This window comes from Loxodonta africana, chromosome 9, assembly GCF_030014295.1.
Source record: "Loxodonta africana isolate mLoxAfr1 chromosome 9, mLoxAfr1.hap2, whole genome shotgun sequence".
Lineage (NCBI taxonomy): Eukaryota > Metazoa > Chordata > Mammalia > Proboscidea > Elephantidae > Loxodonta > Loxodonta africana.
Genome location: NC_087350.1, coordinates 45,233,813 through 45,259,010, shown reverse-complemented (window position 1 = coordinate 45,259,010; position 25,198 = coordinate 45,233,813). Strand labels below are relative to the sequence as shown.

The window sequence follows — 25,198 nt, the reverse complement described above, 5'->3', positions numbered from 1 at the left end:
TAGGGCCATGAACATCGTGGGAGAGGGTCCCTCCTCCTTTCCTCCCTCCATCCCTCCCTCCCTCCATCCCTCCCTCCCTCCGTCCCTCCTGCCCTCCCACCCACCCACAAATCTTTATTGAGCGTCTACTGTGTGCCAGGCTCTGAGGTACAGCAGTGAACACATGGCCTCCGTCCAAGTGGAACTTATGTTTAACAGGGGAGGCAGGAAAGAAACATGCAAATAGATAACTCAGTTAGATTCTTTCTGATGGTGAAGGTCCTTTCAAGAAATAGAGTGGTGTGGTGTGCCGGAGTGATGTGAGGGTGGGGCTGAGAGGGAGGTGGCTCTGAGGAGGTGACCCTGGCCAGAGCTGTGGACGGGAACAGCATTCCAGCAGAAGGACAGGCAGGGCACAGGTCCTGCCGTGGGAATGGGCCTGGTGTGCTCAAGGGGCTTCAATGATGCTGGGAGGGGAGCGGGGGGAAGGAGTGGGACCTTACAGGATTTTGGCTTCTATTCCAGGTTCAATGAGGAGCAGTAGGGGGCTTGGGGAGGTTTTGGTCAAGAGAGTGATCGACTTTAATTTAAGGTCCTAGGTGGGTGGGAAGCTTCTAAAAAACTAGCTGTAGCCAGATCTTTCTGGGGTGACTGTCTCTGATGTGTGGAGGTGGGGAAGAGGCAGGGCCCTGGAGTGCCACCTCTGTCCCCTCAGGTCTGATGCCCAATCCCACATATTCCCCTCCTCCGCACAGAACCGCCGTCAGTCTCTGCCGTCAGTGCTGTGGTGCTTGCTGCCGTTGGAAAGGAGGCCTTGCTGGTGTGTAAGGCATCCGGGGCCCCCCCGCCCCGGGTCGTCTGGTATCGAGGTACGCTGGGTGGGGAGGGGAGCCTGAGGAATTGTACACTGAGCCTCTGGAAAGTCAGCTTCCCAGAAAGGTCATTGGGGAACAGTAGGAGTGGGGTGTCTGGAAGGGTTGGCCGGTTCCAGCAGCCCCTACCCTCACCCCCAGCCCAGTCTCAACACAACTATACAGGGTCCTAGTGTCATGAAGTCACAGGAGCCCCTGGGGTCAGTAGGGCTCGAGCAACCTGACACCCTGGCCTCCTGTGGTGATCTCCTACTTGTCCCAGTGCTTTCTTGTCTTTGTTCCAGGGGGTCTTGAAATGATTCTGGCCCCAGAGGGCTTCAGCTCTGGGACCCTGCGGATCCAGGCAGCTCAGGAGAGGGATGCTGGCGTCTATACCTGTCGAGCCATCAATGAGATGGGCGACGCCTCTGCAGAAATTCGGCTGGAGGTTGGACGTGAGTGTACACCTTGTCCCCACCTTGCCCGTCCTTGCACCCCTTCCAGCCCTGGGCCCAGCCCTGAGAAGGAAAAAGAGAATTCCCCAGAGTAGACTGCCAACATGGAATTGCATCATGTGAACCCAGAGCATGTGGGTACAAGGGTTGAATAGAAGGACAACAGCGTATGAGTTATCTCTTGCTGTGTAACAAATTGACCTAAAACTCTGTGGCTTAAATAACACATATGTATTTCTCATAGTTTCTGTGGGCCAGAAATCAGGGCGTGGCTTACTGGATAGCTCTGGCTCAGGGTCTCTCATGAGATTGCCATCAATACGTTGGCGAGGGCTGCAGTCACCTGAAGGCTTGACTTGGGCTGGAGGGTGCACCCCCAGCTGACTCATACGGTTGTAGGCAGGAGGCTTCAGTTCCTTGCCACGTGGGTCTCTCGGTAAGGCTGCTCACGACATGGCTTCCCCCAGAGCAAGTGCTGAGAGAGACAGAGACAGACAGAGAGGGAACCTGAGATGGAAGCCACAGTCTTTTATAACCAGCCACAGTCTTGGAAGCGACATACCACTACTTCTACCTTATTCTGTTGGTCACGCAGAGCAACCCTGGTACAATGTGAGAGGGGCCACCCGAGGGTGTGAATACCAGGAGGTGGGGATCTTTGGGGTCGACTTAGAAGCTGCCTACCACAGAGACAGTTTGGTCAAGCTTGGGCATTGCAATCCTGAAACATGCATGCCAGTCTTGGCTCCATCACTTACCATCTACCTGCTTTGGTCAAGTTGTTGGCCTCAGTTTCCCCATCTGTAAAATGGGGCTGACCATATGTCCTCCCTCACTGGGTTGCTTTGAGAGTTAAATGAGTTGGGCCTATAATGCTAAGCTCAGGGCCTGGCCCATAGTGAGGACTTAATGAACGAAGGGATTATCGTCCCCTTTTTGCAGATGCGGAGCTTGGATTTTTCTGTGGCTGGTACATGGCCTTGTCTGTGGTTCCTGTGATGCCTAAGTGCCAGGCCTGGATTCCAGGCACTGGGGATTGCTCGGAAGCCGTGGGCACAGCTCCTTGGCATGCTGAGCCAGGACGGATTGGGCTCTGAGGGTTTGCTGTGGCCACAGCGGGAGAGACAGGTGCTGGGAGTTGGGGAAGCACAGAGAACTGAGAATGTGCTTATCCGGGCCAGGTGGCCGGGCACTGGTCTCCTAAGCACTCAGCCGGGGCTTTGAGTCAGCCCAATTAGAAGGGTCTGGCCCCCGGCAGAAAGAGTGCCACCTCAGGGTTGGGGTCCTCCCAGGCTTGGAGTGCCCTTTGCCTTCATTCCTTTATTCATTCCATCACTCGCTTCTCCAATATGTGGCCTTTAGGGTGCCTGTGTGCCAGGCCCTGTGTTGGGGATACAGTGGCCGACGAGTCACGCTTCTGCCTGTGTGCGGCTCATGGAGTTGAGGAAAGAGAAGCGTAAACAGGCAATTAGAATCCAGTGTGCCAAGTGTTTGGAAATGGCATCCTCAGGGGTCCATGGGAACCCAGAGAAGGGGGCTAACCCTACAGTGGGGACCAGAAAGGCTTCTTGGAGGTAGTGATGTCTAAGCTGAGGCCAGAGGAATCAGACAGGTGAAGAGCTGGGGGACAGTGTTCCAGGCAAAAAGAACAACATGTGGGAATCTCCCAGTGGCACAGGAAGTGAGGCAGTGAGTGAGATACAGAGTGGGCAGGGAGAGGCGAGGCCCTGGCTGCTATGGATCACCCTGAGCCTCAAGAGCTGGGCGTAGGAGTTTGGGCTTTGTCCTTCGAGTGGTGTTGGGAGGTTTTAAGGAAGGATGTGCTCAGACTTTCCCTTATAAAGAGCGCACTGCGTGGCTGGACTCTTGGGTGGGGCAGGCTGGGTGTGGGAAGCTGTGGGTTGGGAGCCTGATAGTAACAATAATACAAATATTAGCTAACACTTCTATGCTATTTGCCGTGTGCCAGCTCTAAGCACATTTCATGTACTAGCTTATTTAATCTTCTCAACAACGCCTTATCATTTTTTATAGATGGGGAAAACGAGACACAGAGCAGTTAGGTGACTTACCCAAAGTCACACAGGTGGCAAGCGGCAGAGCTGGAATCTGAACCCCAGATTCTGTGCCATTAATCTCTGTATACTGTGGCTTCCAGGGCTGGAGCTCGACAACCTTGAGAAGAGGTCACTTCTCCTCTCTGAGCCTCAGGCTCCTCATCTGTAAAATGGTCTTAGAGATGTTGTGGGAGTGAGAGATAAGAAATGCCTGGGCCACAGTGTGCTCTGGCAAATGCTGCTGTCACTCTTATTGGATGAGCAGAGAAGTGAGGGCACCCCGGGGGCAGTGGGGCTGTACTTGACATTGCTGTGGGCAGGTATCTTTGGTTCCCAGACTGATGCATCTGCCTGGTCCTGTTCTTTTACCTCTGCCTTTAGCCTTGGGGTCGTTTCCCCATGTCAGAGGAAGTAGGTGGCTGGCACCTCAAAGCAGAGCTTCTGAGCCATGGGGCCACTGGCAGCCTCTGGCCTTAGGTCAGGGAAGGGCTGGAGAATGGCCCAGCACCTGTGGGGCTGGGGCGAGCCAGCTTGGCGGTGGTGGTGGGAAATTGAATTTCCTGCCCATCTGGGTGGCAGCTGTGGTCCAGCCTTCCTGGCCAGGCTGGGCCTTCCGGGACAGGGAATGGGTGGGAGCCAGGCCTACTTCCTGCTGTTGAGTTGGGAACTGGCTTCCTGGAGGAATTTGGGGCCCAGGAAGGAGGGCAGCCTCCTCCTGCACCAGCACTGAATGCCTGTGCTCACGGGCCAGCCTGCAAAGAACTTTTATAGCATCTTCTGGGCCTGGCTTTTGGCACTTCAGGGTCCTAGGTCAGTGTCTGGGTCCTGCTGCTCGTTTGGCCAAGTTACTGCTCTGAGCCTCACTTTTCCAGTCTGTGAAATGGGGATTATAATAGAGCCTTGCTCAGAGGATTCTTGAGAGATTTAATGAGATAATTTGCTTAGCTCAGGGTTTGCATGAAATAAGATACTTAAGCACCCTTCCCCTAACCCCTGCCTTCTGTGCTATGGCCTGGGCTGGGCTGACAAGGGCTTGGTGAGGGGGTGACTAGCCCATGGCTGGTGACCAGGGCTGTGTTGCTGGCACCTGCTCCTCTAGTTAGTACCCTTTCTATTGCTTGAAAAAACTGCCCCGAGCTAAGATGTCTGTGCTCTCTCTCTATCTTTTCATTTCAGTCTCTGCTTCTTATTCCCTTACCCCAGAAGCCTCTGGTTGCTGGATGAATAAGCAGGGGAGCAAGGTGCATGCTTTTGAGTGTGCTAAAGACCCCGTGGCCAGCCTGAGGGAGGGCAAGAAGCAGGGCCAGGCTCTGTGATAGGTGTGGCCAGCAATGGGGCCTCCCCAGCAGATGCAGCCGGTGGCTGGGAGCCTGTGATACATTTTAGGGGCCCATGGAAATGTTCGAATTTTAACTTCTTTTAAAATCAGAAGAAAAAAATGAATATAATAATAATAATGAGTAGATAAAAATGAATTTGCTTGGGTTGTATTTGTCTTTATACCATTGCAGTCATAAAGTATCACTTTTATTATTTTGTAACAGAGGAAGGAGCCCGTGACGGTCATCCTGTGGCCCTGGCCAGTGTGGCTGTGACTCCAGGACCAATTGCAGGAACTTTCAATGGGGGAAGGATTCTGCAAGCCCTCAGGGGAGGGTCTGTGGAGGCCATCTCCCCCCACCCACCCCCTTAGGCTAGGCCCTGCCCTGGCTCAGTCACAGACACATCAATGACTCTGAAGGCGTCCCCTAAATGCAGGTGGGCCTGAGGCTGGCCTCTCCCCCAGCCCACTTTGTCCACCTGCACACTTTCAGGGCTCCTCAGGCTCAGGACGGCTCTCCCTCCCTCCTCTCGCCCTCCTGGAGAGCTGGCTGCACTACCAGCAGCCCTGCCTTGTGGGCTCTGAGCTAGGGAATGGGAGGATGGCAGAGGAAACTGGGGGCTGCAGGGCCTGTGGTCTCGGGCAGCAGAAGGAAGGAACCTTGGGATTTTAAGATATTAGAAATTTAAGGTATTTTAAGGGTAAAAACCAAGTTACCTCTTTGCAGAAGGGGAAATTGAGCCCCAGAGTGGTGAGGGGATTCATCCACAGTTGCCCTGTGGGGCAGAGGCAATGTGGGGGCCTGACCACGCCTTGGGCCTTCAGGCTGGTGGCCCAAGCTCTAGGGGCTGAGTAGGAGGTAAGGAAGGCGTCACCTCTGTCATTGTCAGTTTACCTTGGGTGTTAAGAGTCCACAGGGGCATTTCCCCCTGGGAAACCCCCGAGAGAGGAGTGTGGCTGGGACCTGCAAGGTCCAGTTACTGGCATCCTCAGCTCCTCGGAAGAGCGCCTCCCTGCAATTAGTAGCCTCACTGCAAGCAGGAAGTAAAGAAAGTAAGCTTTTAAACTGCTTCAGCTACCATACTCCCCTGGGGTGTGCATCCTTCCCTCCTTCATTCTATCCATATTTCCAGAGCACCCACTATGTGCCAGGTGCTGTGCTGGGCACTGGGGGGACAGCCTTGGACAGGTGGGCAGTCCTGCCCCATGAAGCCCCTGTCTGATTTACTTGATCTGGGTCTCTGTCTCCCTGGGGCTGTGAGCACCAGGAGGGCAGGACTGTGGCTGGCAAAACCCTCCTGTGTCCCCAGGGCTGGGTTGTAGCAGGGCTTTCAATACATATTTGCCAGTATAAGCGAACCTAATGGATGGAGGGCGGGGTGGAGGGTGAGGCTGGTGGCACAGCTGGACTGCAGGACATCATGAGCCTTTCTAAGGCACCCAGACTTGGTCCTGAGCGTCTCGGGAGCCACAGACGCATCTTCAGCAGGGGAACCAGAGTTGGACTGGTGCATGGAAAGGCCACTCCTGCTCCCACAGTGAATGTGGGTCGGTGTCAGTGTGGGAGGCAGGGAGACCAGCCTGGAGAAGCCATGATGGCTGGGTGGGTGCTGGGAGTCTGAAGTCAATGGGGAGTGACGGCATGAGGAAGAGGCAAGATGGCAGGGATGGTAAGAGGTAGGACCCCGCACCGCTGGGAGGTGATAGGGAGGGCAGTGCCAGGGGTCCTGGCTCACCCTGTGGGCAGTGGTGAGTGGGGGTGGGATGTGGGAGCAGCAGCGGTTTGGGGGCCAGGAAGGGCTCGGCTTTGGATTTGTTGTGAGTGAGGGGCCTAGGGGACACCCAGGGGGAGGCTGAATGAGGGCAATTGGACACAGGGTTTGGAGCTCAGCGCAAGACCTGGGTTGGAGAAAGTTTTGGGTGTGGGTGTCTCCTTGAGTGTGGCCAAGACTCCGGGGTGTGTGGGCAGGGAAGGGGGAAGGGCAGAGGCAGCCCTGAGCAGCCCAACAGCGGGACAAGGGCATCCCCTAAGGTAGCCAGACCCTCCTGTCCCAGCCCTCCCCCACTCCAAGTGGCTGGCATTCTTCAAGGGGCCTTTCTTTCCTACTGGGTATTCCAGGTTCCCCACACAGAGCCCCTTCCCCACAAACTGGCAGCTGTGGCCATCTGCTGCAGTCTATTCCAGCCTCGCTGAGGCACCATCCAGCTGCCTCTGGGCCAGGGCAGAAGGCTCATGCCTGGGGAAATGAGATGGCAGTGGGGACAGCTCGCCGGTCCCTCCCTGAGTTACTGCAGAGGGTTACCTGGGGTCTATGTGAGGAGGGGGCTCGGAGCCTGGGAGGAGAGGTGGCTGAGCCTTGTGAATGAGGCCACAGGAGGAGCACTGGGCTGGGAGTCCACCTCTCCCAGCCCTGCTCTGCTGATGTGCTGCAGGACTTGGGACCAGCTCTCTTCTCTGGGCCTCAGTCTCTCATCTGTACAGTGAGAGGGCAGATGAACAGAGAACCTTCTAGGTCTGGCATGCAAGGGTTCTGGGTGCCACCTTGTTTGGGGGCTCCAAGTGAAGGGGGGCACAGACTACACAGAGAAGCCTATGTTGCGATTTTCCAAGCAGGGCAGCTGAGCTCAGGACGTGGGCTGCTTTGGGGTTCACCCAGACAAGAGGATAGAGGAGGTAGGTGTGGCTGTCCCCAGCTCTTGGAGGAGGCAGGACACTTGGTGGTTGAGAGCTGGATTTAAGCATCAGCCAGACCTGGCTCTGATCCCAGCTCTACCATTGACTTCAAGCTGTGACCTTGGGCAGATTCCTTAAGCTTTCTGCTCCTCACTTTCCTCATCTGTGAAATGGGGATTGTGATAATATCTGCCTCAGGAGTTTACAGAAACAGTGAATGAAACCATGTTTCTGAAAGCACTTATCACAGTGCCTGTGACTTAGTAGGCATTCCAAATGCTATCCTTTATGCCTGTCATTTGCTTCCCATTATAAATGACCTGTCCCTTCTCAGGTGGGAGGCTCAGGACCAGGCACTAGGAGGGGTGTGGGAAAGAGAGTGGGCTTCAAAGGATCCCAGAGTCAGAGACAAAGTTGGGTGGGGAGCGGGACAAGAAGCAGTCTGAGGGTGGCTGGAGGAGGGGAGGAGCTGGGCAGAGCTGGGCAAGGCAGGCTGTCCTGGATCCTGGCCCTGGGGTTCAGCCTCAGCCCTGCCCAAGGTGGAGGAGGGGAAAGCCATACCTCCTGGGGCCATGGTTCAGCAGGACCAGTGACCTCGTCTGGCTCAAGCCTGGAGCTAATGCTTTCTGGGATTCTGAGTCAAGGCGGCTGCCAGATCCCATGAGAAGGGAAGAAGTGCTTGGGTGGTGTCTGAGGTTAGGTCCAAGGCTGTCTTCCTCCTTGCAGTAATTTTCCAAGTTGTGTTTATATCACCCTGGAACTTCCCTAATCCCTGAAGCCAGGGGGAATTTTGATGTCATGATTTGGATGGGCCAGGGAGATTTCTGGAAAGGGATGGAAAGAACAAAGGGATGGAGGTTTTTCCATGTTGCTGGACTCAAAGTGTTAAATACAGGAGGGGGACCTCTCTGGTGGGTGGGTCTGGGGAGAGTGACCTGACCTGTGGACAATGCCAGGAAGTGGGGCCTGGGCCTATCTGGGGCTGGACCTACCTACTGCTGGCCTGAAGAAGGACAGATAGGATCAGGAATTTCTTCCCCCTGACCCTGCCGCCCCCGCCCCGCCCCATGTAAAAGTAACACAACACTTAGGAAATAGGTTTGGAAGAAACGCCACACATTAACAGTGATTCCTTTCGGGGAAGGGTGTAAGATTTGGAATGGGTGGGGCAAGAATTAGGGAACATTCCACCCCTTTTGTATTGTTTGAATTTTTTATATCTCAGGTGAGTGGGATTGTCCTTGTTTGGGCCTATTGTCATGATGTAATTATTAAATACACCCCCTTTTTACTCTTGGGGAGTCCCTGGGTGGTGCAAACAGTTAAAATGCTTGTTGGCTGCTAACAGAAAGGTTGAAGGTTTGAGTCCACCCAGGGTGCCTCGGAAGAAATGCCTCACCTACTTCCGAAAAATCAGCCATTGAAAACCCTATGGAGCACAGTTCTACTCTGACACACATGGGGTTGGTGTGGGTTGGGGTTGACTCCACGGCGACTGGTTTTGGTTTGCTTTTTCACTCTTGAGCATCTCTGTTTGGACCATAAGTTATAAGGTCACGCTATTTATAATAAGCACGTTTTAATTTTGTAATAGAATCTTACATGCTCGTTACACTAAGTTCAGCACACACAGAAAGGTGTAGACAAGATTACAGATGACCTGTAATTCCTTCTTGAAGTTGGCCCTTTGCAGTGGTTCAAGTAGAAAGGGCCGTGGACGTGGTTGCCTGAGCCCAGCCAGCCCTCCCTGGCCTTGTTCTCCATTTGCAGAGGAAGCCCCCTATGGCCAGGGAGATGGAGGTGACAGGGTGGGCAGGGGAGGAGAGTCTGAGAGACGGTGGGTCTCACCTCCAGCCCCCATGTGGGTCCCTTCCTGGCCAACCACGGTCAGGATCAAACTTGGCAACATGCATGTGCCTGTGGCTGGGGGTATCGTGCAGCGCCTCAGAGATGGGCTTCTGGGGAAGCGTCTTAGCCAGGAGTGGGAATGTTGTTCCCCCGCACAGTTAGAGCAAACGGGGCCCCTGTGACCTCACACAGGGGTGCACAGGCTGGTGGTGGCCACCATTTCACGAAGCTTAGATTGGACCTGGAGCCTTGGACAGGAGTCAGCCCCACGGGCTCACAAGGGCAAGGCTGGAAGAGGGGAACCTCCCAGTGATGGAAGGGAAGCAAAGGGGAGACAGGCGTCTGGAACAGTCCCTGGTGGCTGGGTGAGGCCAGCTGCCAGACACGGCTGACCGGTCACTTCTCTGCAGATGCGCCCCGGCTGATGGAGCCGCCGCGGGATGTCACTATGGAGCTGGGGCGGAGCGCCCTCCTGGTGTGCCGGGCCACAGGCCGCCCACCCCCAACAATCACCTGGCGCCGCCGAGATGGCCAGCCACTAGGGCGGGGCAGCAGGACAGGGCAGCCGGATCCAGGAGTGCTATTCTTTGAAAGTAAGAGATTGGGGCTGTGGTTGGGGAAATGCCACTGTTTCTGATGCCCTAAACCCCCAGGCCAGGCCAGGAGCAGGACTCTGACCTCCAGCACTGACCATAGTCAGGCTGACATGTGGCCATGTATTGGCTGGGTAAGCCTGGCCAAGCTGTTCCTCCACTCTGAACCTAGTAATAATTGTGGTAATGACACTACCTACCACCTGGGGTTAACAACAGTACCACATTCTAGGGTTGCTGTGTGGGTTACATGAGGTAATACACAGTAAGCACTTAGCACAGTTCCTGACATATAAAATAAAAATCAAACCAGTTACCATCAAGTCAATTCCGACTCACAGAGACCCTATAGGACAGAGTAGAACTGCCCCACAGGGTTTCCAAGGAGAGCCTGGTGGAGTCAAACTGCCAACCTTTTAGTTAGCAGCCATAGCTCTTAACCACTACACCACCAGTGTTTCCAAATAAACAACCACGAAGGGACTTGAAGCCTCAGTCTTCTGATCTGGTATCAGACGCCTTACCCATGAGGCCACGTGGCCACTCCTGACACATAAGCGCTATGTAAGTGTTCGCCATTACGACTACCACTACTGCTACTGCTGCTACTATTTCTACTACCACTGCTCCCACTAGTACTTCCACCACCGCTACTGCTACTTCTACTATTTCTACTTCTACTGCTGCTAATTCAGCTACCACTGCTACGTCTACTGCTGATAATTCTACCGCCACTGCTTTTTCTATTGGTTCTTCTGCTACCGCTGCTATTTCACGCTACTATAGTAGTGTGCTGGGTGCTTTATTTGCATCGTTTCATTGACCGCTCCCAATTACAGTAATTATTCCCATTCCACAGATGAGCAAACTGAGCCCTTATCATCCTGCCAAGGCCCAATTATGTCCCCTGATCCCTCTTCTCTCTGCCATCCCAGCCCTCTCACCTGTACTTTGTAGGGCCAGGCTGTGTGGCCTGCCAGCCAACCTCAGGGGTGGCCTCTGCCCCAGGACACAGCCCCAGGGGGCTCTCATAGGCCTCTGGGGGTACAGAGGGATTTCCCCACAGCCTGGGGAGTTGGAGATTGATGGGGGCTAGAGCCAGGGCATGTGCTGGTGGTCAGGTTTGCCTGTTTTCTGTCTTTCAGGTGTGGCATCTGAAGACCAGGCTCCGTACGTCTGTGAAGCTCGCAATGTCTTCGGGAAGGTGCAGGTGGAGGCCCGGCTCATTGTCACCGGACATGGTTCGCTGGTGTTTGGGAGAGGGAAGGTGGGGGAGGAGCAGCCAGGTCACAGGCATTCCCGGGGAGGCCTTCTATGACTACCCCTGTCCTATGGGACAGATGTGTCCATGTCAAGTTCTCCAAGAGGCACATCTCTATCCCCACTTCCTGGGCAGTGTCTGGGGGCCCTTTGACCCTTTAGGATCCCCAATCCTGATGTGCCCACTTGGGAAGGGGAGGGTGGGAAGCAGGGCCTCTGTGTTCTGACGACACCACACAGGGAGTCCAGCATGGCTGACACCACCTCTGTCGCCACAGTTGCCCCGCAGATCGCCAGCAGTGCCTCCATGGTCCGGGTCCTGGAGGGGCAGCCCGTGTCCCTGCCCTGCATCATCCTGGCGGGGAGGCCCCTTCCGGAGAGGCGCTGGGTGAAGGCCGGCCGGCCTGTGAGTGCTGGGCCTCTCAGGGTGCAGTGGGCGATGGTCCTCAGGATGTGGAGGGGGCTGCTCACTTTCACACCTCAGCCTTCGCTGTGCTGGTCCTCCTTTTTGGAATGTCCTCGTCCTCCCTCTCTTTCCTGCCCCTTTCCAGAACCTTCTGTGATAATGCACCGATAGCACCTGTCGCCCTCTAAAGCCCTGCTGATGGATGGATGGTGGCTGTGGCCGCCATGGGGCTCAGCAGGAGCACCTTGGTCATTATCAGTGTGCGGGCTGGGGGCCAGGGAAGTGGCAGGTTAGTCTCCATCCAAACGCAATGCATTCATCACCCCTGTTCTCATTGTTCCAGGGTAGAGATGTGACATTGGCTAGTTTAATATTTGCCCTGAATACCTAGCACATTGACATGCTTGGGTATAGTTTACCTACTGAATGAATGAATCAAATTCATTCATATCGATTTGATTTTCTTTATTTTCTTCTGTTTCTGCTCTCCTATTCACTCTTTGCCTTTCCCTTTTCCTTCAATTTTCTGCCCTGTCCTCAGACATGCCAGGAGTCCCTGTACCCTTGAGTCTATAAAGAGGTGTCCTTATCTCTGTTTTAACTGAAGGGGCCCCAGACAAGCAGAACATAGACACCAGGCCTTGCCTTCCCCTCTCAGGCTAGTACCAGAGCTTCCTGACAGGGCTCCAGCCAGGACCACCCACTGCCTACCAAAGTCAGTACCAGCCCCTTAGCCTATCTGCCCAGCCCCACCTGTTGCCATTTTAACTATTTCCCTGTATCTGTTTCATGTTCCTGCCAGGCCTTACAACTTACTGCTCCCCAAATGAACCTTCTGCTTTCCTGCATCGGTGCTTTAGCACGTGCCATTCCTGCCACCAGGAACACCTTTCCCTGTCATTTCCACCTGCCTATCCTTCTCCTGCCCTTGAACAACAGCAGTTATAGAAGTAGAGCGGCTGGGTGTTGAGTACACAGAGGCCAGTGCTGGGCATGCCCCCATGGGTGTTTTCTCTTTCAATCCTCACACCTAACCTGGAAGGAGGGGTCTGTTGTTTCCCTCATTTTACAGGTGAGGAAACTGAGCCTTATTTAGCAAGATTAAATCACGTGTTCAAGATCACAGAGCTAGTCAGTGGCCAAGCTAGGACTGGCACCCAGGTCTGCTGACTCCACAGCCCATGCTTTAAAACCTGAGGCAGGAGTTAGCAAACTACAGCCCGCGGGCCGCGGTCTGCTTTAATAATCCACGTTTTATTGGAACCCAGCTGTATCCACTTGCTTATGTTTCATATACAGCTGCTTTTATGCTACAACAGCAGAGTTGAGTGTGACAGAGATCATATGACCTAAAATACCTACTCTCTTTGGCCTTTAGAGATTACATGCCATCCCTCCATAAGGCCTTTGTTGGTTTCCCTAGCTCGAGGGATCTCTCTCTATACATCCCTATGGTTTAGAATTAATCACCTGTTTTTTTTTTCCCTCTGAAAAAAATTTTTTTTTTTAATTTTGACAGAAGATGCAGCCAGGGCTCACAGGACAGGGATGAGGTCCACCAAAAGCAGGCTCAGCCCTGGTGGGAAGGCTTTATGGGTTTCTTCTCCAGAATGGACTGCCTGGAAATCCTTATAGGGTTTGTCCTAGGCCCTGTCTGGACCAACACTCACCCACCTCACCCTAGTCCTGAGGTGGACAGACTGGGGAGCCACGAGGAGCTGCTTTCTCTGCCTCTGTCTCTGGCATCATAGCTCAAGTGGTGCCACCTTGCTCTGCTCTGTTCTCTTCTTCTCTGCCTGAAGGCGGGTTGTCCTTCTTCTCTGTGGCCTCAGAGCCCTGGGCTTCAGCCCCAACTAGTAAAGACTCTGGCCTCAAGCCCACTTCCCAGGAGACACTTCAGGTGGTCCTGCTGGTTCAGATGTCCAGTCGACCCTGGTCCAGCCAGCCATGGGAGAGGTGGGGTCAGGGGTGGGCAGGGCCCAGACCCACAGCCCTGCAGGGTCTGTGGGGGGTGGACGAGTCTCAGAGTAGAGGTGGGGGCTGGGCAGTCATGACACCACCCATATCACATCCCTCAGCCCCTCAACCCTGGCTTCTTGATCCCTCCTGTTCCCTGCTGGGCTGGTGGACAGTGTGGTTTCTTGAGAGTCCTCTCGTAGCTGGCTCTGAGGGGCCCATGGCCCAAGGTGTGTTTCCCACCCTCACCAGCTCCCACCTGGCAGCCGACACACTATCCGAGTGGACGGCAGCCTCCACCTTGACCAGGCACTGCAGGAGGACTCGGGGAGGTACAGCTGTGTGGTCACTAACACCGCCGGCTCTCAGCAGCGGGATGTGGAGCTAATGGTCCAGGGTGAGTCCCAGCCCCAGGGCGGTGGCAGTGGGGTGGGAGTAGGTTGGGGTGGGGGAAGGTGCATGGGGGAACTTGGCCTTGAGACACTTTATATAAAAAAAATCACACAAATAATACATATTCACTGTAGGAAAATTAGGGATTTGACAGGTAAAAAAACCCAAAAACAAACCTGTAATACCACTAGCTAAGAATAACCGGATTTTACATTTTAATGTGTATCTTTTTGTACTGTATACACACGTGAACATGTACACATACTATATATAAATGCCATGCTATGTATATCTGTGTGCCAGTGTGTTTAAAGGTCCCTGGGTGGCATAAATGGTTTATGTTCAACTACTAACCTAAAAGGTTGGTTGTTGGAACCCACCCAGAAAACCCTGGCCATCTGCTTCCATAAAGATTATAGCCAAGAAAACCTTATGGAGCAGTTCTACAGCGTAACACATGAGATCACCATGATTCAGAATCAACTTGATGGCAATGGGTATACGTACAGGTATTCCCTGATTTACGATGTGTTCATGTTATGACAAACCACACTTACGACCGTTCTTTATTTTTGTACATCTTGTTGTTAGTAATGGAAACCCTGGTGGCGTAGTGGTTAAGTGCTATGGCTGCTAACCAAAGGGTCAGCAGTTCGAATCTGCCAGGTACTCCTTGGAAACTCTATGGGGCGGTTCTACTCTGTGCTATAGGGTTTCTATGAGTCGGAATTGACTCGACAGCACTGGGTTTGGTTTTTTGGGGGTTTTTTTGTTAGTAATATGTACTACATTGAATGTTGCCATGTGTAATTTTCTTCTGATGTCATTCTCAGATGTAATGTTTCCAACCCCTAAAGATAAATGAAGATTGGATTTATAAAGATACTGATAATAAAAGGCAACAATAATGAAAAAAAATGTTAAATGAGGTATTTGAATTGTATCAGAACCAACTTATAATGGTGTAGACAGAATAGAACCCTGTCGTAAATTATAAATTTCTATGTATTATATATAGAAATTATATATATTCTTATATATATATATCTGCATATTTATATCTATAAATTCTTCATATACCAAAAAATCAAGCCTGTTGCCATTGAGTTGATTCCGACTCATGATACGAATAAATATTTTGAAACCAAACTGGGCTGCATTGTATTACTGTCCTGCAGCCTAAGTTTAACAATGTATCCTGACTGTTTTCTCTGTTACTAAGCATCGAAAGCACAGGTTTCATGGCTGCCACGCTCCGTTTGGAAGTGCCATGATGCCCTCTGCCTGCTGTCTTGGATGTGCCATGATGCCCTCTGCCCGCTGTCGAGTTTTTCACTAGTGAGAGTGAACATTCATGTACTAGAGCTCTGCCCACACGACCAGTTCTTTCCTTAGCATCACTTAATTATTGTGGATTGATTTTTGAGTCACGGAAAATGCACTTTTAGTGTATTTGGCCCGGTTGTCCTCCCACTCCCAGCGTCTGAGGGTTCCTGCTTTCCTGCCCTCGCCCAACCTGGTCTTACTGTTCTTTTTAATGTAAGGTGAGAATTTTAAAACTAAGTTTGGTGATATTTTGTAATTTACCAAGCACGTTAATATTCCCCCCTCCCCGCAATCCCCCATTTGTTTCATAAAACTCCTGAGAGGTAAGCAGGAAGAACACCCTTCCCAGTTTTAGAGAGAAAGAACCAGAGTTCAGAGAGGGGCTGAGCCTGGAACCAGGTGTCTTCTCTCCCTCAGTCCCAGTAAATAATCACAGTGGAAGGCTGAGCACTTTCCACATGCCAGCCCTCTCCTGGGGTCTGTATTTGTTTTCACTTAAATTTTAATGGACTTTTCTTTTTTAGAGAAGTTTTAGGTTTACAGAAAAACTGTACAGAGAGTACAGAGGGTTCCCATATGCCCTCTCTCCCCCTGCACACATCTTCTCCTCTGGTTAACAACATCTTGCATCCGTGTGGTCCATCATCTGTCATAACTGATAAACTAAAGTCCACAGTTTACACTAGGATTTACTCTTTGTGTTGTACAGTTTTATGAGTTTTGACAAATGCATAATGTCATGTATCCACCATTACAGTAGCATACGGAATAGTTTCACTGCCCTAAACTGATTTCTTTTCGTCACTGGATAATAAAACACCATCGTATGGGGCTTTCACAACTACCCTAAGAAGCCTGGAGCCCTGGTGGCTCTGCTGCTCACCAAAAGGTTGGCCCTTCAAATCCATCAGCTGCTCCTCAGAAACCTATGAGGCAGTTCTCCTCTGTCCTGTAGGGTTTCCATGAGTCAGAGTTGACGTGACAGCAATGGGTTTTTTTCCTAAGAGGCAGGCTTTTTAAAGACTCCACATTTTGAAGTTAAGGCAGCTGAGAGGTGAGGTAACTCACCAAGACCACACACCAGCAAACAGCACGCCTGGGATAGACCTGGACTACCTCCTGCACAATGTCACACCCCTGACTTCCCACCCTGCATGGCACAGCCCATCTGCAGGGCTGGCTTGAACCAGCACGGTCCCTCTTGGCTCAATTCATTTCTATCCAAAGAATATATATTGACTTGTTGGCCACGGTCCCTGGATGGCACAAATGGTTTGCATTCAACTGCTAACCTAAAGGTTGGCAGTTCAAACCCACCCAGCAGTACGGTGGAAGAACGGCTTGGTGATCTGCTTCCATAAAAAATTACAGCCCCCACCCCCTGAAAAAAACCTATGGGGCAGTTCTACTCTGTAACAGATGGGGTTGCTATGAGTCAGAATCGACTCGATGGCAATGGGTTTGATTTTTCTTGGTTTTGGCTTTGGCCACCTAGGAGACTCCAGAAGACATTTCTGTCCTTAATGGAGCTTCAAGTGGTACAGTTGGAGGCCATGGCTTCTGGCTCCCCTCCTGACTTTTCCACGCCCAATTTCCCCTTCCCTCGCTTTTCTAGAGACCACCGTTTTCACGGCTGCAGATCTGGGTGGTGCCCAGCATGGGTTTGACACCTTTTTTGAGTTCTCTGTGTTCCGTGAACACTCTTTTCTGCCATTTCTCATCTGTCTATCCCTGCGGGAGTGGGCAGAGAACTGGAGTTAATTTCTCCTTTTTTACTGATCAGGGAATATGGGTACAAGAGATTAAGTGGTTTATCCAAAGTCCCAGAGCAAAGAAATGAGCACAGCTGGTTCCTGACTGCAGGCAGCCCTCTCATTTGGGGCAATGAATTCGATCATGGTCAGGCACTGGTGGAGCCCTGGTGGCGCAGTGGTTAAGAGCTCAGCTGCTAACCAAAAAAGGTTGGCAGTTTGAATCCACCAGCCACTCCTTGGAAACCCTGTGGGGCAGCTCTACTGTGTTATATAGGGTCACTATGAATTGGAATCAACTTGACGGGCAACAGGTTTGGTTTGGTTCAGGCACTGGTAGCTGTAGATGCAATGTCATTTTTATTCTCCTGTTGAAATTGGTTTACTTTTAAAAGTGCCACCTAGAATCCAGCCCACTGCCACCCACCATGTCACCAGTGAAGGCATCTCAGCCTCTCTTCCCTGCTTGGCCTCAGGAGTTCCCACACCAACCATTATGTGGACCAAGGTAAGTAGAGCCCAACACCAGATAGGTGAGCCCCAGTACATCATGGGAGGGGGACTGATGCAAGTTGCTGTGGGGTGTGAGGGCTCTGCTGATGTCACCTGTGGCTCTGCCCTAGGAAACCAACGCCCTGACTTCCAGGGGTCCCCGCTACAATGTGAGTAAGGATGGCACTCTGGTCATTGCCCAGCCGTTCGCCCAGGATGCAGGGACCTATGTGTGCACGGCCACCAACGCTGTGGGCTTCTCTAGCCAGGAGATTCGACTCTCTGTGAACAGTGAGTGATGATGGCCCCAGTCCTGGGAGAGGGGCAGGGGGTGGACAGCCTGACTGTACCTGCGTCTTCCTTGCAGTGACCCCTGGCCAATCCTGTATCTAAATTGTTTTCTTCTGAAAGTACATAAACCAAAGTTCTCCTCTCTTGGAGCACTGTCCCAAGTGGTGTGGGTAGACTTTAAGAGCAGTTCCAACCAGCCCCTTGTAACAAGCCTGGGAAAGACCACAAGGCCTTGCACTAGACCTCACCAACATCCCCTCTCTCCCAGTTAGTCCCCTCTCTAGCCTCTTTCCCTGCTCTCTGTGCCCCAGACCCTCTGGCCTCCTTTCATTTTCTTAAATGCTCCTTCCTGCCTCAGGGCCTTCGCACATTCACTTCCCTCTGTATGAAATGCCTTCCTCCCCTCCCCTCACCTCTTGTCCCAGCTGACTCCTCCAGCCATCAGATCTTAGCTTTCGCCTATCTTGCTGCCTGGATCAAGTCATCTTGCTGTAAACGTTCTGGAAGTTCCCTTTCATAGCAGTCAACACAATTGTGATTAAACAGTACTTGCATATTGAGCTGACTGGTGCCACTATTCCCCATGCATCTTAAGAACCATGAGGATAGGGACTAGGCCTGTCTCCTTTGCTGGTGTGTCCCCAGCATCCATGACAAGGCTGGGCACTCAGTAGCTGTGTCAGTGTTGAGTGAACAAATACACAAGCCAATCTTTTCCATCCTACTCTCTTGGAGCCCTGGAGGTGCAGTCGTTAAAAGTTTGGCTGCTAACCAAAAGGTCAGCAGTTCAAATTCACAAACCACTCCTTGGAAACCCTATGGGGCAACTTTACTCTGTCCTATAGGGTTGCTGAGTCGGAATAGACTCAACAGCAATGGGGCTTTTCTTTTTTTTCTCTTAGAGCCAATATTTTTATCTTGCAACCTTTTTTTTTTTTAAGGGAGAGTTTCTTTCTGAATGAATGACTCCTGGTGTGATTGTGTGGGGGACAGATGAAGGCTAGATGGGCTGATGTCCCCACCTGGCTGGCTTGTTTAATTACTGTTGTCAGACATGTCTCTGGTGCCTTCACTGTATGAGCACAAGCTAGACATTGGGGGTGGGGGCATAAGGAAGGAGGAGTACGATGTAACCTCTGCCATCAACAGCAATTTTCAGCTTAACAGGAGACGGAGGTGACGTGCACAGGTAATTATAAATCCCCTGCTGGGCTTTGAGAGAACCAGAGAGAGAGTTTGGTGGATGTCTGGGGAATAAATGAGATGATCAAGCAGGAGAAGGGAGAGAGGAGGATGGAATTTGCCAGAATGTCCCTGGGGAAGGGACACCAGGATGAAGAGAAGCCAGAGGAGGTATAGGCACTGCAGCAGGAGAGACCATGTTAGAGTCATCAGGGAAAGAAGTTTCTGAGGGAGAGTGGTTGTGGGGGGCGGGTGGAGGGAAAGGATTGAGCGAGAACTTTTGGATCTGAGCCCCACTGGTAGCCTGTAACCTCCCTGTTATAACAGAGCCACACCCACCTTCTGGGCCTCCTGGGGGTCACAGCACCACCTCTGCTTCATTGGGGAGCTGCTCTGGTCTCCTCTGCACCCCTCCCCCATCCTATTCATCCCTGTGCCGCTCATAGCTCCTGCTTGCTTTCACCCACAGCCAAGCCCAAGATTCATGTGAATGGCTCACAGGATGCAGACGGGTCCCTGAGTGTCACAGCTAAGGCCGGTGAAGAGGTGACCCTGGAATGTGAGGCCCAGGGTTCCCCATCCCCACTGGTCACCTGGATGAAGGATTCCCGCCTGATGCCGCTTGTCCGGGACAGGTAACCAGTCGAGCAGCCTCGGGTGGAGGAAGGGGTAGAGCTTGGGGGTTGAGGGATAACTGGCCTCAAGGCAACCAATGACCAAGCAAGTGTGTTGTTGGACTGTGTGGACCCCCTAGGGGGTGTTCATTCGCTTCCGAACACAGGCGTGTTCCGCAGGGGATCCATAGACCTGAAGCTTCTCAGTGGACCTCTAAGGGTGCATGGACATCCAGGGCGAGAGCCCCTTCTGAGTACCCCACGCACTGCTGCTGGGTCAGTTAATCCTCTCAGCAGTCCCTGTGATCTGGACTAAGCTGGGGCGATTGAGGCTCAGAGAGGTGGGGCAAGTGGCTCATGGCCCTGCAGCAAGAGAAGAGAAAGCCAGGGTTGGGACGGCGTCCTGACTGTTACACAGGCTGCCAGCGCGCCTACTGCCGCAGACCCAGGTGTTTGGCAGCCGGGTGTTTGGACTCAGAGTTTTTATCCCTCACCCCTCCAGGCCCTTGGCAGGCCCCACCTTGGGATACTGGGGGTGGGCAGTGAGCTAGGAGGCTGGCTGGTGAGCTAGGAAGCTGTCTTTGGGCATTCTTCAAAGCCAAGCCTTACCCCCCAGGGAGGAGTGTGTGGGATGGTGGTTCTGGCCTATGGGACAGGAATCCTTGACCTTGAGAAGGGACTGCAGCTCTGGCCAGTGACATCAGCTCTGGCAAGGTCTTTGAGAAGTTCCAGATTGAGCAGGTGTCCAAGCAGCCCCCTCTCCCTGACGACACCCACACATGTGTCTCTGTGTCTCAGAATGTCTGTTTGGTAGGCCGTTCCAAGCCTTAGCCAATACCTGTGCACCCCAAGCATGGCTGGGGACCTCTGCCAGCTGAGGGAGAGAGCTGCGAGGGCCCCGGGCTAAGTCTGCCATGTCTCTCCACCCCTTCCCCCAGGTGTGGATGAAGCTCTGTGTCATGGGGAAGGTGTGTAGGGGACTTTTCACTCTTAGCTGGGTCCAGAGGAGTCTGCATCTCTCCCCAGAAGGCGTGGTCCTGAGCGCCTAGGCTGGGTGGCGTGGGCCACATGCTTGTTTATTTATGGCCTGTTACTGAAATGGGGAGCCACATTCCTATTTGTCCACCCCTCCTTGTTGTGATGCGTTAATAGGTCAACCGGGAGCGATAAATTTGCAAGAAGTGCTTTTGCAATCCCAGAATTTTGTTCCGTTCTTTCTCCTTTGCCCTCTCCACTTCTCGCTGGCTTGCATTTTTCCCTTGAGATTTATGAGATTCTGGGAGTTTATCTAAATGAGGAAGGAAAATATGCCTTGGGCAGAGGGGTGGGGGAGGGGCAGTAGGTTAAAAGCTCAGACGGGGAGTTCATCAGACCCGACTGTGAACCCACACTGCTTCCTTCCTGGTTTCGGGTGAGCTCCGGTGGCTACTAGTCCTCTGGGCCTGTTTTTCCATCTATAAAGTGGACATTATTTAAATACCACTCTTGTGGTATACAGAGGTGACTGGTGTTTTTCACAGGCCATGGAAAACAAAAGCACATGGTTGTAGGGGAACTGGGATCCCCAGCTTCTACCTCCCAGGCCTGGGCCTTAATGCTTACACAGATGTGTACACATAGACACCCACATAGGCACGAACATATGCAGACATGCACAAGACGTGAGCACACACAGGCGCAAGGATACAGGCAAGCACACAGACACAGCACACATACATACAAACATGCACACAGACACAAATATCCACAGATATGCACAAAGACACACACACACACACACACACACACACACACACACACGCTTCCCGGCCCAGGTCAGGCAGGCAACTGTTTTCTCAGGAGATTCTGGAGAATATTTTAAACTCATAGGTATGCTAGATCCCCAGAGTCAGAAAATTCTATTAAAAGAAAACATATCAGGGGCTCAAGTAGCCATTGAATTCTAAACGACCCACCTGTGTCCACAGTCCCTTCTGCTTCGTTGATGAACATGTAGATGCTTTTTAGAACCTAACTTTGTGTGCCTTGTATTCTGGCCTTATTATTGATTTCCCCCCTTTATCCCTTTTCTTCATTCATCCTGGCCCTTGTCACTTGCTTTCCATTTGAAAGGGCAAAAGAACATTCCAGGGCGTTCAGCTCCCACCATTGCTAAGCTGTCCCTCTGTTCGGGGCATGTGATTAATTGCCAGTTTTAGACAGCACTAGATGGGGCTGCTGGAACGTCTTTGCACAAATGCTCCTCTTTATCTTCTGGGTTATTTCCTTGGGGTACAGTCCCGAAAGCAACGGCTAAGTCCAAGTGTGGGAATGATCATCGGATGCTTATTTTCCTGAGGGGCTGTTGTGTTTGAAAAGAGTGTCTGGGTTGTGGACTCACAATTGAAGCCTACAGCATTTATTGAGCAGTATCATGTGCCCAGGACTGTGCTGAAATAGCACCTGGGAGAGAACTCATTGGACACGTGAATTAAGGTGGAAAGAGGCCTGGGTTCTGATCCCAGCTTTGCCCCAATTCACTATGTGAACTTGACCAAGACCTCCCCCACTCTGGACCTCAGTCTTCCTGTCTGAGAAATGAAAGGGTTGGACGGGCAGTGGTCTAGCAGCTCTGGTCCCATGATTCAGCCTGGGGATGCTGGGGCGAGGCGGTGTTTCTAGGCAACAGTGTTTGTTTGGGATTCTGATGTGTGGCTGGGACAGCTGTGAGCACTCCTGGCTCCGGCTCTGGCTCCCGGGGGCAGCCGGCCAGGGTCCCAAACGGGGCCAAGTTCAACTGCAATCGGGGGAGGCAAGGGGAGCAGTGGTGGAGAGGGGGCGGTGAGAGGATGGCGCTGCTTCTGTCTTGCTGCTCCTAGTTTTCTTATTTTTATCCTCCCATCACCCTTCTCCCCTTCCCCACTCCAGAAGATGCTATAGGGTAGTCAACTCATCCACTGCCTCCTCTGCAAGGGAGCTATGCCCCAGGTAACCCAGAGCTGAGAGGTGAGGGCAGCAGCTGGGGTACACGTGACCCAGGAGAAAAGCTTCTCGCTCCTCGTAAGCCAGTGGTGTGGCCTGGACAGGCCAGGGGCCCCTTGTGGGGTGTCCACCTTAGTAGATTGTCACAGCTCATGCTGGTTCCTGGCCTGGCAGCTCAGAAGCCGGGTCACGTTAGCCTGAGGGAACAGTCATATTAACTAAACCTCAGAGTTGGACATTTATATCACCACAGCAGTGAGGAGCATGGCTGCAGTCCAGGAGTCGAGTCTCACTTCTGTCCTGAGCAGCTGTGTGGCCGTGAGCAGCAGGACTTCATCACCCTGAGTCTCAGTCTTCTCCTCTCTAAAAGGGGGTGAAGATGGTAGGACCTGCCTGACTTACAAGTGACTTACATTCAAGTGAGAATGTGCATTGGAGGTGCTTAGCTGCGTGGCGGCACACAGGAGGCGCTCAATAGTTGACAGATGCTGCTGGCGTCTGCACCATCGCTGGAAGACCTGCCTTATCTGGGCTTTTGGGATGTCATATTCTCTCTCTCATATTGTGCTTGGCTGTTAGGTTTCCAAAGCTCTGTATCAAGCACCTCTTCCTAAATTTTTCCAGCTTAGCTTTTCCATTTGTGGCTGTTTATAAGGGTCAGTGATGGTTCAGCCACAGTACGGAGATGAGGGCCAGGGCTGCCACTTGTGGCAAAGGGGCCCCTCCAGGCTGACAGGTCCCGGTGGGTGGGGCCCTTGTCTGGCCCAGGATCAGTCCCTGCCCAGCCCCAGCAGACACAGGGCCTGGCATGAAGTTGGCATGCAATGGGCATCTGTTGAGTGTTGCCCAACTGTGTGCCCTGTGGGTTAGGCTCAGCCCTCAGTGGGATGGGTAACTGTGGAGAGTGCAGTTCCTTGAATGGCCATTGATGGGACTCATGAAGGTCTCTGCTGACACCATGAGGCTGGGAGTTTGGGCCCATTATAAATTGAGGCAGCAAGATGAACATCACGAGAGACAGCAAGAGGGACTGGGGCACAGGTGAAGAAGCCAAACTTTAAGCTCCCTGAGGACAGGGTCATTTCCTCAGCCTCAGCAGCACCTGGGCTGCCTTGAACCCATGGCTCTTTATCAAATGAATGAGTGAGCAATTGGCTGAACTGGGCTTGATGCAGCTCAGAGCAAGAAAGTTGAACTTGGCCTGGAGTCATCAGAGAAGGTGTCATGGAAGAGTTAAAGCCTGTGCAGTCTTGAAGAGGGGCTGGAGAGCACAAGAGGCTTTGAGACAGATGGGGGAACAGTGCCGTGGACAGAGGACAGCTGGAATTTGTCATCAGGTATTTATTGAGCACCTATTATGGGCCAGGGCCTGGGCTAAGAACCAGAGATACTCTGGGACCAAGGCAGACCTGGCTTCTCCTTCCAGGCAGTGACAGGTAGTCACAGGTGTGATAAACCACAGGTGTGAAGTCTTCAGGAGCGTGTAACTGGGAGCCAGCCTCATCTGAGTCACAGAGGGTAAGCAAGAGTTGGAGAGATGAGCCGGAGCGGGGCTGCCTGGGAGGTGTGAGTGGGGAATGAGGTAGACAGGTTGCCTGGAGATGTGCATTACCCAAGTACTGCCCTTTGGTCTCTCTGGCAGGTGGGTCCTCTGTGGAGCTCTAGGGCAGCGTTCTGCCTGTGAGGTCACCTCTGGGGCCCCGCTTCCCCCATCTGAGTGCGTGGGGCTGGCTGTGCGAGCTTGGCTGCCAATGGGGAAGGCTCAAAGCCTGGTGGATGTCATAAACAGGAAATTCCCCACAAACCTCACTGTGCTCTCATCTGGGTGCTGCATGGAGCCATCTGGCTACATGCACCACGGTGGAGTCCCTTCCACTAATTACGCTGCACGCTCCACAGCTGCCTGTTCCTTGGAGAGACTCGGTGTCTTCCCGTTTCCTCCCACCTCTCCCAACAGGCTGCAGTTCCAAACCTCCAGCTAAGCCTCCGGCAACAAAGAAGGAGAGCTATGAGGGGACAGAGGCAGGAGGTAGTGGGCTGCCCTGGAAGCCCCCGTGGCCACCTCCTGTCCAGCCAGGCCCAATTGCTCCTGCTTTACCCTTTGCCCAAGTCTCACTGGAGCTCGACCAGGGGTCACAATAAAGGGCATTGCTCTGGGCTAGATTAGGGCAAGGTTCTGGGAATACAAAGCCTGATGGGAATGTGCTGTTTTGGAGCCCACAGTCTAAGGGGGAGTCAGGCAGGTAACAGGCAGTCATAAGCCAGTGTGGTAAGAGCTGTGATGGGGGAGGTGCAGGCAGCTGAATGAACCCATAGGAGGCACTTACCACCCTGGCACATCCGGGCAGGCTTCCTGGAGGAGGTGGTATCTAATTATTGAAGGATGAGCAGATGCTATCCAGGTGAACAAGAGCTGGAAGAATATCCCAGGGAGAAAGAACTGCAATGTATGTGTGGAGGTGACATGGACCTTCCCCTCTAAGAAAGGACAAGTAATCCAGGGCCACCATGCAGGAGATGCATGTGGTAAGGTCAGGGGACAGAGGGGGCTGGACCGTGTAGACCCCTAAAGGCCATGCTGCTGAGCTTGGACTTTGTCTGGGGAGCAGTGGGCAGCCATGGAGGAAGCAGGGCAGTGACATGGCCAGATTAGAATTTAGAGCAGGCACAGGCTCTGCAGGGCAGACACTGGGTCCTTTGGCCTTTCGAGGCCTCAGCTTGTAAATCTGTAAAATGGATTCTCCCTTCCTCCATTTCTCTTTTGTGATACAGCACCCCTTTTCTGAGA

The 25,198-nt window shown here is 52.6% G+C and overlaps 1 protein-coding gene across 1 annotated transcript in view; it reads left to right on the top strand.

Annotated features, from left to right (window-relative positions):
* The window catches only part of HMCN2 (hemicentin 2), a 160,315-nt gene that overhangs the window by 40,090 nt on the left and 95,027 nt on the right, over window positions 1-25,198 (top strand). Inside the window, exons 14-22 of the mRNA XM_064291328.1 lie at window positions 735-848; window positions 1,136-1,285; window positions 9,596-9,778; window positions 10,924-11,019; window positions 11,317-11,444; window positions 13,653-13,797; window positions 17,266-17,378; window positions 17,494-17,653; window positions 19,305-19,470. Of these exons, the coding sequence (XP_064147398.1) occupies window positions 735-848; window positions 1,136-1,285; window positions 9,596-9,778; window positions 10,924-11,019; window positions 11,317-11,444; window positions 13,653-13,797; window positions 17,266-17,378; window positions 17,494-17,653; window positions 19,305-19,470 (1,255 nt within the window). The remainder of the gene's footprint in view (window positions 1-734; window positions 849-1,135; window positions 1,286-9,595; window positions 9,779-10,923; window positions 11,020-11,316; window positions 11,445-13,652; window positions 13,798-17,265; window positions 17,379-17,493; window positions 17,654-19,304; window positions 19,471-25,198) is intronic.